Source organism: Schistocerca serialis, chromosome 7, assembly GCF_023864345.2.
Source record: "Schistocerca serialis cubense isolate TAMUIC-IGC-003099 chromosome 7, iqSchSeri2.2, whole genome shotgun sequence".
Taxonomy (NCBI): Eukaryota; Metazoa; Arthropoda; class Insecta; order Orthoptera; family Acrididae; genus Schistocerca; species Schistocerca serialis.
Window position 1 is genome coordinate 253,751,126 of NC_064644.1, and position 17,366 is coordinate 253,768,491.

Genomic DNA, 17,366 nt, shown 5'->3' on the forward strand with positions numbered 1-17,366 from the left:
ATCCTGTCTCGGGCATGGATGTGTGTGATGTCCTTAGGTTAGTTAGGCTCAGAACCATTTTTGAGTGGAACCCGTTTTGAAAAAAAAAAAAAAAAAAAAAAAAATTATTGAAGGTATGTAAATGTACAGTGCTTTTAACGTCAAACAAAAATTTATTCCCAAATAGCTTTTCATACACAATAATAGGACATATAGGCAGTCTACATTAAATATGTTACGCATCAGAAAGTGACAATTACTACTGTAGAAATGGGTTGTCAGTATTAAAGGCTTATTTATGCGATTATGAATATTGAACTTTTTTCCCAAGTATGCCTAGATCACTCCTTGTACGTTCTCAATATGAGAAAATTCCGTCACCATACTCACCATCATCATCATTACCATCATCATTAGTCATATTCTTCTCTCACATCACATCTCTCATGTCCACAGTAGGCACGGCACGAAGTCTTAATCTATACCTCTGAAATTTAAGTATACAAATCTACTAACGAACGCGCCAATTGTTAAATGTGGATGGGAATTGGATGTATGTCCTACTCTCTCTTCCCTCCTCTTCCTATCCATCACCTCATCCTCCGTCCGTTCTCATCCACCACCTCCTTCATCCTCTCTCTATTAATGTCCTCCAGCCCCTCTCTCTGTTCATTTCTTCCTTCCCCTCCCCATGTTCATTCCCTCTCCCATCACTCTCTATTTGCTCTTTCATCCTCTCTTTGACTTTCAGTCTTGTTTATTGACGTTGCAAAAAGAAAAACAGAATTGGGAACTGAAGTCACGTGAAATGAATAGATAAATCAAGTTTGATCATTGGAATAAGGCGTAAGAGAGCGACCTCTCTAGCTGCTGGAACAGTGAGAACAGTTGTTTCAATGACAGTATTTTGCATGGTTTTAATGAGAAAAAGTGTAGTATTACAAATTCTGGACGATTCCGATTCCACAATAGAATTCTGATCATAGGCCGATAAGTCATAATCACAACTTCCCTGTTTTCTGTTTACGGACTGAGAGGAATAACACGAAACATCCAATTATTAATCCATAAAGTTTATTTAAAATAGTATATAACGAGGAAGAGTATTGTCCAGTGGCTGTAAGCACTCTGATATCGAAGATGAACTGCCTGCTAAAAAGAAAACTAAACATTAAACTGTCATCCTTAGCAGCACAGCATACACTTTTTTTCTCGCAGTTAGTTTTAACAGAGAACCCGTACATTGTTCAGTAGCAAAATATTTGGTTCATGTGCTTCTAAATGTTTATTATAGTATAGAGCAAAAATCTGATGTTGATCGGGGAGGAGGTTTTCGAGATTTTTTCTAACAACCTTTGCTGATTGTACAATAATCAGCCACAACGAAAGAATGGTTCAAATGGCTCTGTGCACTATGGGACTTAACACCTGAGGTCATCAGTCCCCTAGAACTTAGAACTACTTAAACCTAACTAACCTAACGACATCACACACATCCATGTCCGAGTCAGCCAGAACATTATGACCACTACGTAATAGCCCTACGTCAACCCCTGGCAACGTTTATTATAGTATAGAGCAAAAATCAGATGTTGATCGGGGAAGAGGTTTTCGAGATTTTTTCTAACAACCTTTGCTGATTGTACAATAATCAGCCACAACGAAAGAATGGTTCAAAAATGGTTCAAATGGCTCTGAGCACTATGGGACTTAACTACTGTGGTCATCAGTCCCCTAGAACTTAGAACTACTTAAACCTAACTAACCTAAGGACATCACACACATCCATGCCCGAGGCAGGATTCGAACCTGCGACTGTAGCAGTCGCGCGGTTCCGGACTGCGTGCCTAGAACCGCTAGACCACCGCGGCCGGCCGAAAGAATGGTTCAAATGGCTCTGAGCACTATGGGACTTAACACCTCAGGTCATCAGTCCCCTAGAACTTAGAACTACTTAAACCTACCTAACCTAACGACATCACACACATCCATGTCCGAGTCAGCCAGAACATTATGACCACTACGTAATAGCCCTATGTCAACCCCTGGCGCGGATAAGAGCGGCGAACTGTCTTTGCATGGAAGCAATGTGGCCTTGGTATGTCACTGGAAGGATTTGGGACCACATGTGCACACACGAGTGAACCAATTCCCGTAAATTCCAGGGAGGAGGACGATGAGCACTGACGCCACCTTCAATCACATCCCAGATGTATTCGATCAGGTTCATATCCAGCGAGTTGGGCGGTCAGCACATCAATTGGATCTATCCACTATGTCCTTCGAACCCCATCCTCACGCTTCTGGCCTTGCGACACGGTACATTACCTTGCAGAAAAATGCCACAACCATCGGAAAACATGATCGTCACGAAGCGGTGCTCATGGTTCTCGAACCAGTGTACGATTCTCCTTGGCTGTGACGGTGCCCTGCATGAGGCCCACTAGTCCCATGAATACCCACGTGAATGAAGCCGCAGCCAGCTTGTCTCCGTCTCTCAGTACAAGTGTCAAGCAGCTGTTGCCGCGCAAGACCACAAATTCGCGCCCTCCAATAGGCATGATAAACAAAGACCGTACAACGCTCTTCCACTGCGCCAACGTCCAGTGCTGATGGTTACATGCCCATATCGGTCGTAGTTGCCGAAGTCGTGGCGTTAACAATGGAACATGCACGTGCTGTTAGCTGCGAAGGCCAGTCGTTAGGAGTGTTCAGATATACTTGCACTCTGCGCAACATTAAAGTCTGATGCTACTTCGTCCAAAATTCACTGTCTGTCCCTTGTTAGCAGTCTGCCCAGCCTTCGGCGTCCTACATCTGTATGGGGGGTCGCCGTTTAACCTCACGACGACTGGACTTGCTTTCACCTTGGTTCCGCCACATGTTGAAGACCTACACTTCTGGAACACCCTACAAGTCGTACTGTTTCCAAAATGCTCCTGTCGAGCCTCCGAGCCATCACAATCTGCAGGTAAATGGCGAGCCTTCCCCATTCTAAACACGGACAGCGCACTCACATTTACTACATGCACCGTGCATGATTGACTAGCAGTCTTTCCCTGCCAGGTGACGCTGCTAGCCCCTGAACGGGTTTATATCGATAGTAGGTCGTTGAGCATAATGTTCTGGCTGGTCGGTGTTTATTATAGATATTTTCATATTGTACACACATAGAAAATATGTATCCTACGCTTATAAGAATGATCTAAGGGTATCATGTGAAAACTAGAAATAAATCAGTAAACAATTTTTCGAGGTTTTCTTAAGAACATTTCATCTTCATACAGTGTACATGTACGTTGAGAGAGGGAAACTCGGCCGGCAAGCGTGGCCGAACGGTTCTAGGCGCTTCAGTCTAGAACCGCGCGACCGCTACGGCCGAGGTTCGAATTTTGCCTCGGGCATGGATGTGTATGATGTCCTTAGGTGAGTTAGGTTTAAGTAGTTCTAGGTTCTAGGGGACTGATAACTTCAGTTGTTGAGTCCCATAGTGCTCAGAGCCATTTGAATCATGTTTTTGAAGGAAAGCCGTAACACCAAGATGGAATTGTGCAATAGAAACGAAAGTTGGTAGGCATGTTTCAACACTTGGAAGATCGCGTCTATTCGGAATTGGCGCATTATAAGGATGCAATTTCGGCTTCACTTAAACACACGCAGTAAAAGTGGCGATCGTTTGTTACGTTTGAGACTAGACGTGGTGAGTTTTTGATACTCAAGAATGCCTTTAAGGCGACAAAGACGCCATTATCAACACTTCACTGAGTTTGATCGAGGTCGTGTATTAGGGCTACGACAAGCTGAATGTTCGTTCTGCGATACTGGAGGAATACGTGGCAGGAATGTTGCCATTGTATGATTGCTGACAGCGGTGACAACACAAATGTACGGTCAGCGGAAGACAGGGCTCTTGATGGCTAGTGACACTAACGAGAGGGAGGACAATCCAGTTAGGCGTGTAGCTCTAGCCCATCGTGCTGTATTTGCAGCACCAATATAAGCAGCGGTTGGCACCAGCGTGACGCTACGAACTCTTACAAATCGATTAATTCAAGGACAGTTCTGAGAGAGACGCTGACTGCAAACCACCGCCACTTGCGACTTCAGTGGTGTCAAGCGAGAGCTTATTGGAGGGTGGGGTATCTGTCCGTTTTGTTTTCTGGTGGAAGATGGCTGTGCCTCAATGCCAGTGATGGCCATGTGTTGTGTAGGAGCAGGCCAGTTGAGGTCCTGAAGCCAACCTTTCAGCATGTTAGACACACTGGACCTACACCTGGAGTTATGGTCTTCGGTGCGATATCGAATGACAGCAAGAGCGAAAATTTGTACATCAGTCTGGATACTCGACGACTTGTGCTGCCATTCATGACCAGATTCCAACAGGATAAAGCTCACCATATACCGCTGTGGTAACTTAACATGCTCTACAGTGTGCCGACACTTAAGAGCGCTCAGTCGCCAGATCTGCCTCCAGTACAGCATATACGGGACGTAATTGTACGAGAACTCTAGCGTTATCTACAAAGAGCATTAACCGTTTCTGTATTGACCGACGAAGCGCAACAGGGATGGAACTGCATCCCATAAACTGACATCTGGCACCTGTACAACACAATGGATACAGTCTTTAATTTATTTTTTTTTAATTCGGTCTTGATCGCACCACATAAGCTACAACAACATAGGTGACCGGTTTCGATCATATCACATGACCATCATCTGACCTGTAATTTAGTTTACAAAATAATAAACACCTTACTAGATTGACCATAAAATATAACAAAATACTTACAAGGATAAAATACAATAAGACTTGTTATGTCAGTGGTATCCTTCGAAGATGGTAGTTGGAGCATTCTTCTCAGCTGCTGTGATGTCAACTGGTGCCAGTAAGTGACGAGCATACTCTTAAATACGAAGTTGCTCCGCCTACCTCTCATCCCTCTACCTCACGTCAACCAATCAGTGCAAAACGGGTTCACATAATCGTCAAAACGTAAAAAAAGCGAAGTACAATAATAAAATTAAAATAGTTACGTGTAAAATATCTCTTTATAACTATGGAACTACTTAAATATTGCATAAAATATCAATTAAAAGCTTTAAAATAACTGTACAGACGATGTATACTCAGTGTGCCTTCTATGGACTAAGGTGGTACTAGCACAATGGTTTCAAAGTCAACTATGTTGTGAAGATCTTTGGCATTGCGGCATCATATCGATATGTGAGTTGTAACTCGACTGCAAATATACACCTATGCTAGATTCAGTCTGTCAATGTTATATTAACTTTATTTGCCACTGGTGCTATATGTAATAGTGGAATGATCAGCTGCAGAGTGCTATGATATTACATACACTTTTTAAAATGTCATAAAACTGATTGATTATAAATGGAGTCATATTTCTTAATATTTCTAGTTGGAAGTTTAAGATTGTGATATAAATATTTACGTACGGTTCTAAGGTACATTTCTGTAATGGATACAACTGGGTCCTATGATATTCTGAACAAAAGAGTACATACGTGTTCATACAATACTAGTTCCATGGTTATAAAGAGATATTTTATACATAACTACTTTTATATTATTATTGTGCTTTGTTTTTTTACGTTGTGACGATTATGTGAAACCGTTTTACACGGACTGGTTGACGTGAGGTAGAGGGAGAAGTGGTAGGCGGAGCATCTTCGTATTTAAGCGTTTGCCCGTCACTTGCTGGCACCAGTTGACAACACAGCAGCTGAGAAGAGCGCTCCACCTACCATCTTCGAAGGATACCATGGATATAACAAGTTTTATTGTATTTTATCCTTATAAGCAATTTGTCATATTTTATTGTCAATCTAGTAAGGTTTCTATTACTTTCTCAATTAAATTACGGGTCTGATGATTGTCATGTGGTATGACCAAAACCGGTCACCTATGTTCTTTTAGCATATGTGGTGTGATCAAGACTGAATTTTAAAAAGGAAAATTTTAAGACTTTTTTTATCGCAGTTCCAAAAATGTTTATTAAAATTGTACAATGGATACACATTTGATAGCTTGAATCCAACATTCTGGCGGTTACACCGGTTGTTAATGTAGCAGCATTTCACATCTGCAATGGCTTATTTCTTACTTAAATTAACCTGCGACCTTACAGTTCTAACCACTTACACATACTACTTAGACAAATATATTCATGAAGTTCCATTACTGTATATTAATTAGTTTTTTTGTTACGATTTTTGCCACCAGTGTATATTTTTTATACTGCATATTTTTAGAAATGTCCTTCTGAACGTTTAAGAGGGTATAGTGTAATAATTTGGTGTAAAACGCTCAAGAACTTTTCGATATATTTGGTAACAACGTTAAACTAGGACTTGTCTTTATGTAGGAGTATAGTTTCTCACATAAAATATTAAACTAAATATATATGTATTCTATCTATTAAGGTTTGAATTGTTGCTGTAAATCTGTTTCCAAGACTTAGGTTCCATAACTGATGTGAAAATTCTTATCATAAGTAGGTAATAGCGAATACAAGGTAAAGTATGAAGAATGCATGGTTCAGCTTAAGTGACTCTTTAGATTAGCCAAGTATAATTAATTAAGCAAGTGAACTAAACAGGCGCGATGCTTTGCAGGTCGTCGTACGTGTCGGTGCTGACGATCGTGGCGTTCAGCCTGGAGCGCTACCTGGCCATCTGCTACCCCATCTACTCGTACACGATGAAGGGCCTGCACAGCGCGCTCGGCATCATCGCCGTGCTCTGGATGATCGCCTTCGTGTCCGCCGTCCCCTTCGCCTACTACACCACCGTCGACTACGTCGAGTACCCTCCAGGTAGGCCGGCAGGCGGACTGAATCGCAGGCGATCTGTCTCCACTCACCTCGCTGCAACCATTTCACATCCCGCTGTATTTATTTTATGTACTCTGTACGAGTATTCTTCTACTTGTACCTTAACTCCTATACTCATTCGCAGGAAAACAATTTGTGCTGTTCGATAATGAAAATGAAAGTCAGATTTGGAATTTGTAGGGTCTGAAGTTGTTCAAACCTTCACAGAACCCCTGTAATAATATCAACGTCAAACTACACTGAAGAGCCAAAGAAACTGCTGCACCTGAATAATATCGTGTAATGCACACGCGAGCACGCAGAAGTGCCGCAACACGACTTGACCTGGTTTCGACTAATTTCTGAAGTAGTACTGGAGGGAATTGACACAATGAATCCTCTTCTTCTTCTTCTTCTTCCTCTTCAGTAGCTTTACAGCCCTTGGTGAGCCTTGGCTTCTTCAGCAATCTTCCTCCACACTTCTCTGTTATATGCTGCTCTTTTCCACCCCCGGACTCCCATATTGCTGATATCCATTATTACCTCATCGATCCATCTTCTTCTAGGTCTCCCTTTTCGCCTAACTGAATGGATCATACCTTTCATCGTTTTCTTTGGAATTCCATCCTCTGCCATTGTCTCCAAGTGTCCTAGCCATCGTATGCGCTGTGATTTAACAAATTTTACTACGTCCCTGCCTTGTATTAACTCTTGTAATTCGGCATTGTAGCGTATTCTCTAGCCTTCTTCCTCCCTTATTGGCCCATAGATTTTGCATAGTATTTTCCGCTCAGTGCTTCTTAGAGCATTTTTATCGTGTTCCGTCAACGTCCATACCTCTGAGCCGTATGTGATAACTGGGCGGACTAGGGAATTATATATTAGCAATTTAGTTTTTCTTGTAACAAGGCTACTTCTGAAAAGCTGCGTATTTGCAAAGTAAGCTCTGTTTCCTGCTTGTATTCTATCCCTTATAGCCTTTCCAATACTGTTATCATTTGTTATTAGGGCTCCCAAGTAGTTAAAAGAGGACACTCCATTGAAGCATTTCCCATTGATGTTTAGGTTTTTAGGGGTTCTTCTGGCCTCAGATTGTGGCATTACCATATATTTAGTTTTGTTTACATTTACTATGAGGCCAATTTTTGAGGCTTCTGTTTCCATTGCCCTGTATGTTTCTAGGAGTGGGTTGGTATTTCCTCCTACTATAGCAATGTCATCAGCGTATGCACATATCTGGCTAGTTTTCATAAATATGGTGCCTCTTTTGTTGATTTTATTTACTGCACTATGCAGGGCAATGTTGAATAGGACAGTGGAGAGACTATCCCCTTGCTTCACACCTTTATTAAAGTCAAAGCTTTCACTTGTTCTACTAAGGACCTTTACTTTTGCTCTTGTCTCTGTCATTGTCATTCTGATTAGCCTTATTAATTTAGCACATATACCAACTTCTTTCAGTACTCTGTATAGTTTTTGCCGATTTATGCTGTCTAAGGCTTGTTTGAAATCGATGAATAAGAAATGCAGAGCTATATCATTTTCATAGAACTTTTCCATCATTTGCCTTATCACAAATATTTGATCAGTTGTTCCTCTACTCGGTCGAAAGCCACACTGATATTCCCCTAGTATGCCTTCTGCACACTTCCGTATCCTTTCGTTTAATATACTTGTGAAGATCTTATAAGCTGTACTTAGGTGTGTTACACCTCTGTAGTTTTCACATGCTGTTCTGTCCCCTTTCTTATAAATGGGGACTATTATTCCAATTTTCCAATTATCTGGCGTAACACAGTGAATCCTGCATGGCTGAATGTCCATGAATATCCATAAATCCGTAAGAATACGAGAGAGTGGAGATCTCTTCTGAACAGCATGTTGCAAGGCATCGCAGATATGCTCAATAATGTTCATGTCTGAGGAATCTGGTGGCCATTGAAAGTGTTCAAACTCAGGAGAATATTCGTGGAGTCATTCTGTAGCAATTCTGGATATGTGGGGTGTCGCATTGTCGTGTTGGAATTGCCCAACTCCGTCGGAATGCACAATGTACATGAATGGTTGCAGGATATCAGACAACATGCTTACATACGTGTCACCCAGCAGAGTCGTATCTAGACGTATCAAGAATCCTATATCACTCCAACTGTACAAGCCCAACACCATATACAGCCTTCACCAGCTTTAACAGTCCCCTGCTGACATGCAGCGCCCATAAAATCACGTGGTTGTCTCCTTACCAGCACACGTCCATCCGCTCGACATAATTTGAAACGAGACCATCCTATCAGGCAACAAGTTTCCAGTCATCAACAGTCGAATGCCAGTGTTGAGGCGTCCAGGCCAGGCGTAAAGTTTTGTGTAATGCAGTCATCAAGAGTACATGAGTGATCCTTCGGCTCTGAAAGCCCATATTCATGATATTCGCGTTGAATGGCTCCCAAGCTGCTGCTTGCTGATAGGCCAGCACTGGAATCTGCAGCAATTTGCGGAAGGGTTGCACTTCTGTCACTTTGGACGATTCTCTTCAATCATCATTGGTCACGTTCTTGCAGGATATTTTTCAGCAATGATGACGGAGATTTGAAGTTTTACCTGATTCCTGATATTCACGATACCCTCTTGAAATGCTCGTACGGGAAAGTTCCCACTTCATCGCTGCCTCGGAGATGCTGTGTTCCATTTCTCGTGTACCGACTGTTACACCACGTTCAAACTCACTTAAATCTTGATAACCTGCTATCGTACCAGCAGTAACCGATCTAACAACTGCGCCACACACTTTTTGTATTATGTAGGCGTTGCCAACCGCAGCGCCGTATTCTGCCTGTTTACATGTCTCTGTATTTGAATAAGCACACCTATACCCGTGTCTTTGAAGCTTCAGTGTGATATTCGCTGAGTTAGAGTAATAGGGACTGGCTGTAATTAAAGCGCATATACTCACAGGGATTCAGTGAGGGCTGTAGCTACCGTATGGCCTCTAACGGTTGTGCTAATTCGTTAAAGCGAAACCGATTCACGCAAGTAAAATATTTTCCAGTTTTTGCCACCAGGCGCAAACCTGGCGGTGTACTCTGTTTGTACGACGATGTGAGGTCATTTGACTAGCCATAACATGTGTGAACAGCGTGGGTATCGAGAAGAGAAATTGTGCACCGTTAGTGAAACTGTCTTATGTGAACGGCAGCAAACACAAAGCTACATTGAGGGTGCATCGTCGGCTGAGAAGTCTGAGGAGTTGCCCAGCCGTTTTGGGTATTCATCTTGGTTATTAATAAAGCGCTTTAAATGTTTTCAGTCCTTTATTATTGGATCACTACCGGTTTCGTGGCAGTAAGAGCCACATCTTCAGGTGAACATATAACTAGCTGAAGAGCTCGGAACTTCGTTTCGAAAATTCGTTGCCCGTCAGATGTCATTGGATGGCTTAAAGAAGATGATGGTAACACAGGTGAGTTTGGTGTGGCTCCTGGATGAGGAGGGCGTCCTGTCATGGTTGAAGTTATAGGCGAAGTTGTTGTTGCTGTAACTGTCCATACATCATTTATCCCGCGTAGTGTTAGCTCTCGTGTAGCTCTCCATCTCATGGCCAACGGTACGGGAAGTTTTGGGGTCTATTTTACACCGTTGCCTGTACAAGATCAAGATGGTGCAGGCACTGAAACCTCATGATTCGCAGCAACGTTCTGAATTTGCTCTTCGGTGTCTGGGACGGATCGTAGTTGATAACATGAGGCCGGGCAATATTCAGTTGACTGACAGGCATTTTTACACTGCAGGGTACAGTGAATACAAAGGACTGCCGAATTTCGGGTGCTGTTGTGTGCGAAGAGCAATTGCACTCACCGTGTGTGACCGTGTGCTGTGATTTCAACAGAATCTTTACTGTAGATCCACTCTTTTGACCTCCTTGTATAGTATGTGAACCCTGATTTGTAAGAGAACAAGTGCATGGAAACCGCAGTTCTCACTCGAGGTGAGGCATCACTTCATGTCGCGCTTCCAGTGAAAGATCTGCTAAATGCAAACTTCTACGAATGTTTTATCTCCAAAGGTTTTACAGAAGCACGGTCATCTCATCTGAATCTATGTAATGTTTAGCTCTGGGGATACGTAAAAGGACGCGTCTCCAGCTGATCTGTAGGCCAGTATACAGCACTACGTTGCTGAGATTTCACAGGAAGTGCTGCGAGCAACTGTTGATAACCTCGTTTTTCGGGTGTACCTTCCCGTCGACGTTTCCGGTGCTCATACTGAACAAACTGTATAAACAGCGCCTAAACAGCGGTTAATATTAAAATCAACATGATGCCTTTCTCATGTGTTTCACCTTTTCTGCCCACGTCCTGTTCCTAATCGAGGGCACATGCAAACATTTCTGTACATCTTTCCTATATTCACAGTGCCATGTTCGCAACTGGTGGCCAAAACGGGAACTAATGTTTTTTCAGCGAAAATCGTTTCCGTAATAACGCATTACAATATCTACAATGTTTCGCTGACACGTTGCACTAAAGAGCCAAAGAAACTGGCATACCTGCGTAATACGCGTAGGGCCCCCTTCAACAAGCTGAAGTGCCGCAACACGATGTGGCATGGACTCGAAAATTGTCTGAAGTAGTGCAGGAGGAAATTGAAACCATGAATCCTGCTGCGCTGTCTATAAATCCGTAGGGGTACGACAGGGAGACAGGTCTCTTTTGAACAGCACGTTGAAAAGCATTCCAGATGCGCTCAATAACGTTTATGTCAGGGGAGTTTAGTGGCCAGCGGAAGTTTTTAAACTCAGGAGAGTGTTTCAGGAGAAATGCAGTGGCAATTCTGGACGTGTGGGTTCACATTGTCCTGCTAGAATGCGCAATCTACACCTACATCTCCGTGATTACTCAGCTATTCATAATAAAGTGCCTGGCAGAGGGTTGAGTGAACCACCTTCAAGCTGTCTCTCTACCGTTCCATTCTCGAATGGCACACGGGATACACGATCACTTAAATTTTTCTGTGCCACCCCTGATATCTCTTATTCTATCATGATTATCTTTTCTCTTTAAATAGGTGGGTGCCAACACAATGTTTTCGCAAAGGGACGAGAAAACTCGTGATTGAAGTTTCATGAGAAGATTCCGTCGCAAAGAAACAAGCCTTTCTTTTAATGATTGCCACTCCAATTCACGTATCATGTCTGTAGTACTGTCTCCCTTATTTCGCAATAATACAAAACGAGCCTCCCTTCTTCGCACTTTTCCGATGTCATCCGTCAATCCTACCTGATGCGGATCCCGCACGGCACTGCAGTATTCCAGAATGGGGCGGACAAGCGTGGTGTAAGTAAGTCTCTTTAGGAGACCTGTGGCAATGAATCGCAGTCTTTGGTTTGCTCTACCCACTACATTTTCTATATGATATTCCACTTTAGGTTACTTGTAATCCCTAAGTATTTAGATTAATTTACAGCCTTCAGATTTGTGTAACTTATCGCATAATCGAAATTAGGTGGATTTCTTTTGGTAGTCATGTGAAAAAGTTCACAGTTTCCTATGCACTTTTCGCACCACCCAGATATCTTATCATTTGGCAATTACTTTTGGTCACCTGATGACTTTACAAGAAGGTAAATGATAGCATCATCTGTAAACAAACTAAGATGGCTATTAAGATTGTCTCAGATAGGAGACCCTTAAACAGAAACATAGGCAGATAGCACATAATTACACTACTGGCCATTACAATTGCTACACCAAGAAGAAATTCATATGATGAACGGGAATTCAATGGACAAATATATTATACTAGAAATTACATGTGTTTACATTTTCACGCAATTTGGGTGCATAGATGCTGAGAAATCAATACACAAAACAACCACCTCTGGCCTTAATGACGGCATTGATATTCCTGGGCATTGGGTCAAACAGAGCTTGGATGGCGTATACAGGTACAGCTGCCCATGCGACTTCAACACGATACCACAGTTCATCAAGAGTAGTGACTGGCGTATTGTGACGAGCCAGTTGCTCGGTCACCATTGACCAGACGTTTTCAATTGGTGAGAGATCTGGAGAATGTGCTGCCAGGGCAGCAGTCGAACATTTTCTGTATCCAGAAAGGCCAGTACAAGACCTGCAACATGCGGTGGTGCATTATCCTGCTCAAATGTAGGGTTTCGCAGGGATCGAATGAAGGGTTGAGCCACGGTTCTTAACACATCTGAAATGTAACGTCCACTGTTCAAAGTGCCGTGAATGAGAACAAGAGGTGACTGAGACGTGTAACCAATGGCACCCCATACCATCACGCCGGGTGACGGGCCAGTATGGCGATGACGAATACACGCTTCGAATGTACGTTCGCCGCGATGTCTGCAAACACGGATGCGACCATCATGATGCTGTTAACAGAACCTGGATTCATCCGAAAAAATGACGTTACGACATTTGTGTACCCAGGTTCGTCGTTGAGTACACCATCGCAGAAACTCCTGTCTGTGATGCAGCGTCAGTTGTAACCGCAGCCGTGGACTCCGAGCTGATAGTCAATGCAGCTGAAAACGTCATCGAACTGTTCGTGCAGATGGTTGTTGTCTTGCAAACGTCCCCATCTGTTGACTCAGGGATCGAGACATGGCTGCGCGATCCGTTACAGCCATGCGGATAAGATGCCTCTCATTTCGACTGCTAGTGATACGAGGCTATTGGGATCGAGCACGGCGTTTCATATTACCTTCCTGAACCCAACGATTCCATATTCTGCTAACAGTCATTGGATCTCGACCAACGCGAGCAGCAATGTCGCAAAACGATAAACCGCCAGTCGTGATAGGCTACAATCTGACCTTTATCAAAATCGGAAACGTGATGGTACGCATTTCTCCTCCTTACACGGGGCAACACAACAACGTTTCACCAGGCAACGCCGGTCAACTGCTGTTTGTGTATAAGAAATAGGATGGAAACTTTCCTCATGTCATCACGTTGTAGGTGTCACTACCGGTGCCAATCTTGTGTGAATGCTCTGAAAAGCTAATCATTTGCATGTCACAGCATCTTTTTCCAGTCGGTTGAATTTCGCGTGTGTAGCACGTCATATTCGTGGTGTAGCAATATTAATGGCCAGTAGTGTAGAAGCATCCGGTCTGAGGGATCTGATCTTCCCTCTTCCATATTTTTTCATAGTTTTAACATTTTTAACAGTTTATTTGTGGGGTTAGGACAATATCTTTATATGAAGCAGTAAACTGAGTTATTTTTTAGATTTATTTATTCAAGACTAAAAAGTTACTACATAAATTGTTACTGAGAAAGTAATACTGTAACTGTTTATGACAACCAATGTTTATTGAGTTTTGATTACACATGTGGTATACACCTTCCTGCTACACTCCAGAAATATTGGCTTATTACACTGAACACACTTGTAGAAATTCTTTCGGTCTTTGGTAAATGGACACTTACAGTAGGTTATCCTCGTCTTATGTTTATCACTTGTAATTGGACCATCTCCTCCGGCAACATATTCCTCTTCAAGCCCCTCTTCCCGTGTGACATCACGAGGCAGATTTGGAATGTTGAGCCGTTGTCTGAAGTGAGGTTCTATCAGAGAATGCGCCAATGTCTTGACAAACCTCACGCTTTTGATAACACGGTTAAGCGTGAATCTGTTCACAATTTATCTTTATAAGTGTTTAAAAGTAGCTAACGGCCATCTTCTAGATCTCCTATTGGAAGAATATAGGGCACATTTAAGTCCAGAAGGTATATTCCACCTTTTATTTTGTTACAATAGAAGATAACTTCTGGTTTTTTCTTGACAGAGTCTGTTTCGATGCTGTGGTGCATTGAAGATATGAGAACAACTGCTTTGTTCTTCTTGGGAACAACAGACAACAAAGTATCAGGTAAATCATTTGCAAAACCATAGAGAACTGTTCCAACTAGTCTAGGTTTATCAGACTTGAATTTTGGTGGAATAACAGTTAGATTTTTTTTCATGGTTCCTAAATTTGTCAGAGACGTTTTTCTCAGTTCTTATACCAGTTCCATGGATGAAAACCAACAATCAGCAGTGACGTTTCTGTTTGAACCTTCAGTTGGTTTGCATAGACGCACTGTTGATTGCGTAGGTTAAGAAAGTTTCTTTTCTTCTTCACTTAGTCCACTGCCATCACTGTCCTTTCCAGTATAAATGTAAGCATAGAAAAAGTATCAAGTAAATGAGTCAGCCATGCACAGTATCCTGATGCCATACTTGGTGGGTTTCTTTGGCACATAAATGCGAAATCCGCACCTCCCTCTGAAAGGAACAAGCATTTCGTCAACCGTCACATTCTCACTAATGCAATACATTTGCTGGGAATCATATATGAACTTGCTGAATATTTCATAGATGGAAGCCGCACGGTCACATTTTTTTCTCACCTACGTGTTGCAGAAGCATTAAACCGTAGGCAGTTGATCAGTATTTCCAACCGTTTGACTGACATCGTTGCTCTAAATATTGATCTTCCATTCAGGTCCTTGGCGAAGAGAGAGATGAAATTTTCGTGGGCACATTTGAAAATGGATTCCAACATTACAACCCAATCAAGGCATGAATTTCTGCAGAAGCAGTTTTGCGGTAATTAGATAGGTTTGTTGTGTCTTTCAAGTTGTTCTTCAATGACAAAATTTTCCTATTTGTATGAAAAACTATATTGTCAATCATAGCTTGGTAAAACAAACACTCCCAAATTGCACGAATGTCAGGATTACCTAAGTTGGTAGACTTCCTAGACAGTCCAGGTAATTGTCTCACAATGTTACGACTTGGTGTTCTGACTGCTCTTGTTGTTTCCAGTCTATTCCATACAAAATCTTTTTCGTTCCTTTTTCCAAGAAGAATATGGCATGTGGCATTGTTTTCGGTGTATATTGTCCGTAAAAATATCTTGCGCGTCTTCAAGTATACTGGCACAATCGTCGACGTCATCGTCATCATCATCACCACTCTCACTTAATATCAGTTCTTCTCTGATAATCACCTCTCTCGTCGGTAATTATAAAATCACAATCAGAATATTCAGATTCCACCTCGGGTTCATCACTGCTTTCCTGTAGCCACTCGGAATTTTTTTTCTCAAAACTGGCATCATTGCTCCATATTTTCTCATTTCTTGGGCCTCTAGTTGATTTACAAACACACCACAAGGTACTAGCCATCTTGGATTCTTCTAAAACACACAAAAGAGGACACATCACAGAAGTAAGAAGTAATCGAAAAAATGAATCACACATAACACGAAACATCCGGTCTAACAGACCGACAGATTTCATACCTAATTTGACACGAAATTACAGCGTAGCTGACGGTTAGAAGCCGTAAGATGAACTACAATGCCTTTGCTACGTATATGATTTAACAACGTGAAGGTACTGTGGAGGGGAAACCGGAGAACAGATCAGTGTTGCAACAGTATACATTTAAAAAACCTTACGGTCCCTCAGACCGTGTCGGTTTGAGGGTTAATATAGATTAGAGAAAATAGAAGTCCTGCAACACTTCCCTGGGGATCGTCTGATGTTACTTCTGTTTTACTCGATGGCTTTCCGTCTATTACCTTCCTGACAGGAAATCACGAATCCAGTCGCATAACTGAAGCGATGCTCCATAAGTATGCTGTTTGTTTAGAAGACATATGTGAGCAACGGTGTCGAAAGCCTTCTGGAAATCTAAAAATATGGAATCAATGTGACATACCCTGTTGATAGCACTCACTACTGCACAAGTATAAAGAGCTAGTTGTGTTTCGCAAGAACGATATTTTATGAATCCGTGCTGACTATGTGTCAATAAATCGTTTTCTTCGAGGTACTTGATAGTGTTCGAATACAGTATATTTTCCAAAACCCTACTGCAAATCGCCGTTAGTGATATGGGCCTGTAATTCAACGGATTGGTATTGGTATTGGTGTGACTTGAGCAATTTTCTAGTTTTCATGTAGAGATCGTTCTGTGAGCGAGCGGTTGCATATAATTGCTAAGTATGGAGCTATTGTGTCAGCATACTCTGAAAGGGATGTGACTGGTATACAGTCTGGACCAGAAGCCTTGCCTTTATTAAGTGATCTGAGCTTCTTTGCGACGCCGAGGATATCTGCTTCTCTTCTTGGCAGTTGTTCTTGATTGCAATTCGGGAATATTTACATCGTCTTCTTTGGTGAAGTGCTTTAGTGGCACTGTCATCAGTGACTTCACTGTTGTTATCGCGCAGTGAAGGTATTGACTGCGTCTTAGAACTGATGTGTTTTATGTAAAAGCAGAATTTCTTGTGGTTTTCTGACATATTTCGAGTCAGAGTTTCGTTATGAAAATTATTCAAGGCATCTCGCATTGAAGTACGCGTTATATTTCGAACTTCTGTAAAACTTTGCAAGGCTTGGGGATTTTGCGTTGTTTTAAATTTGGCATGCTTTTTTCGCTGCTTCTGCAACAGCGATCTGACCAGTTTAATGTACCATACCATCACTTATCAGTTTATGTGGTATATAACTCTCAACTTCTGTCGAAAGT

At 42.1% G+C, this 17,366-nt stretch overlaps 1 protein-coding gene across 1 annotated transcript in view; it reads left to right on the plus strand.

Moving 5' to 3' along the window:
• LOC126413002 (neuropeptides capa receptor-like) overlaps nt 1-17,366 on the plus strand; it is a 1,154,641-nt gene that overhangs the window by 1,034,025 nt on the left and 103,250 nt on the right. The window contains exon 4 of the mRNA XM_050082895.1: nt 6,619-6,818. Within this exon, the coding sequence (XP_049938852.1) occupies nt 6,619-6,818 (200 nt within the window). The remainder of the gene's footprint in view (nt 1-6,618; nt 6,819-17,366) is intronic.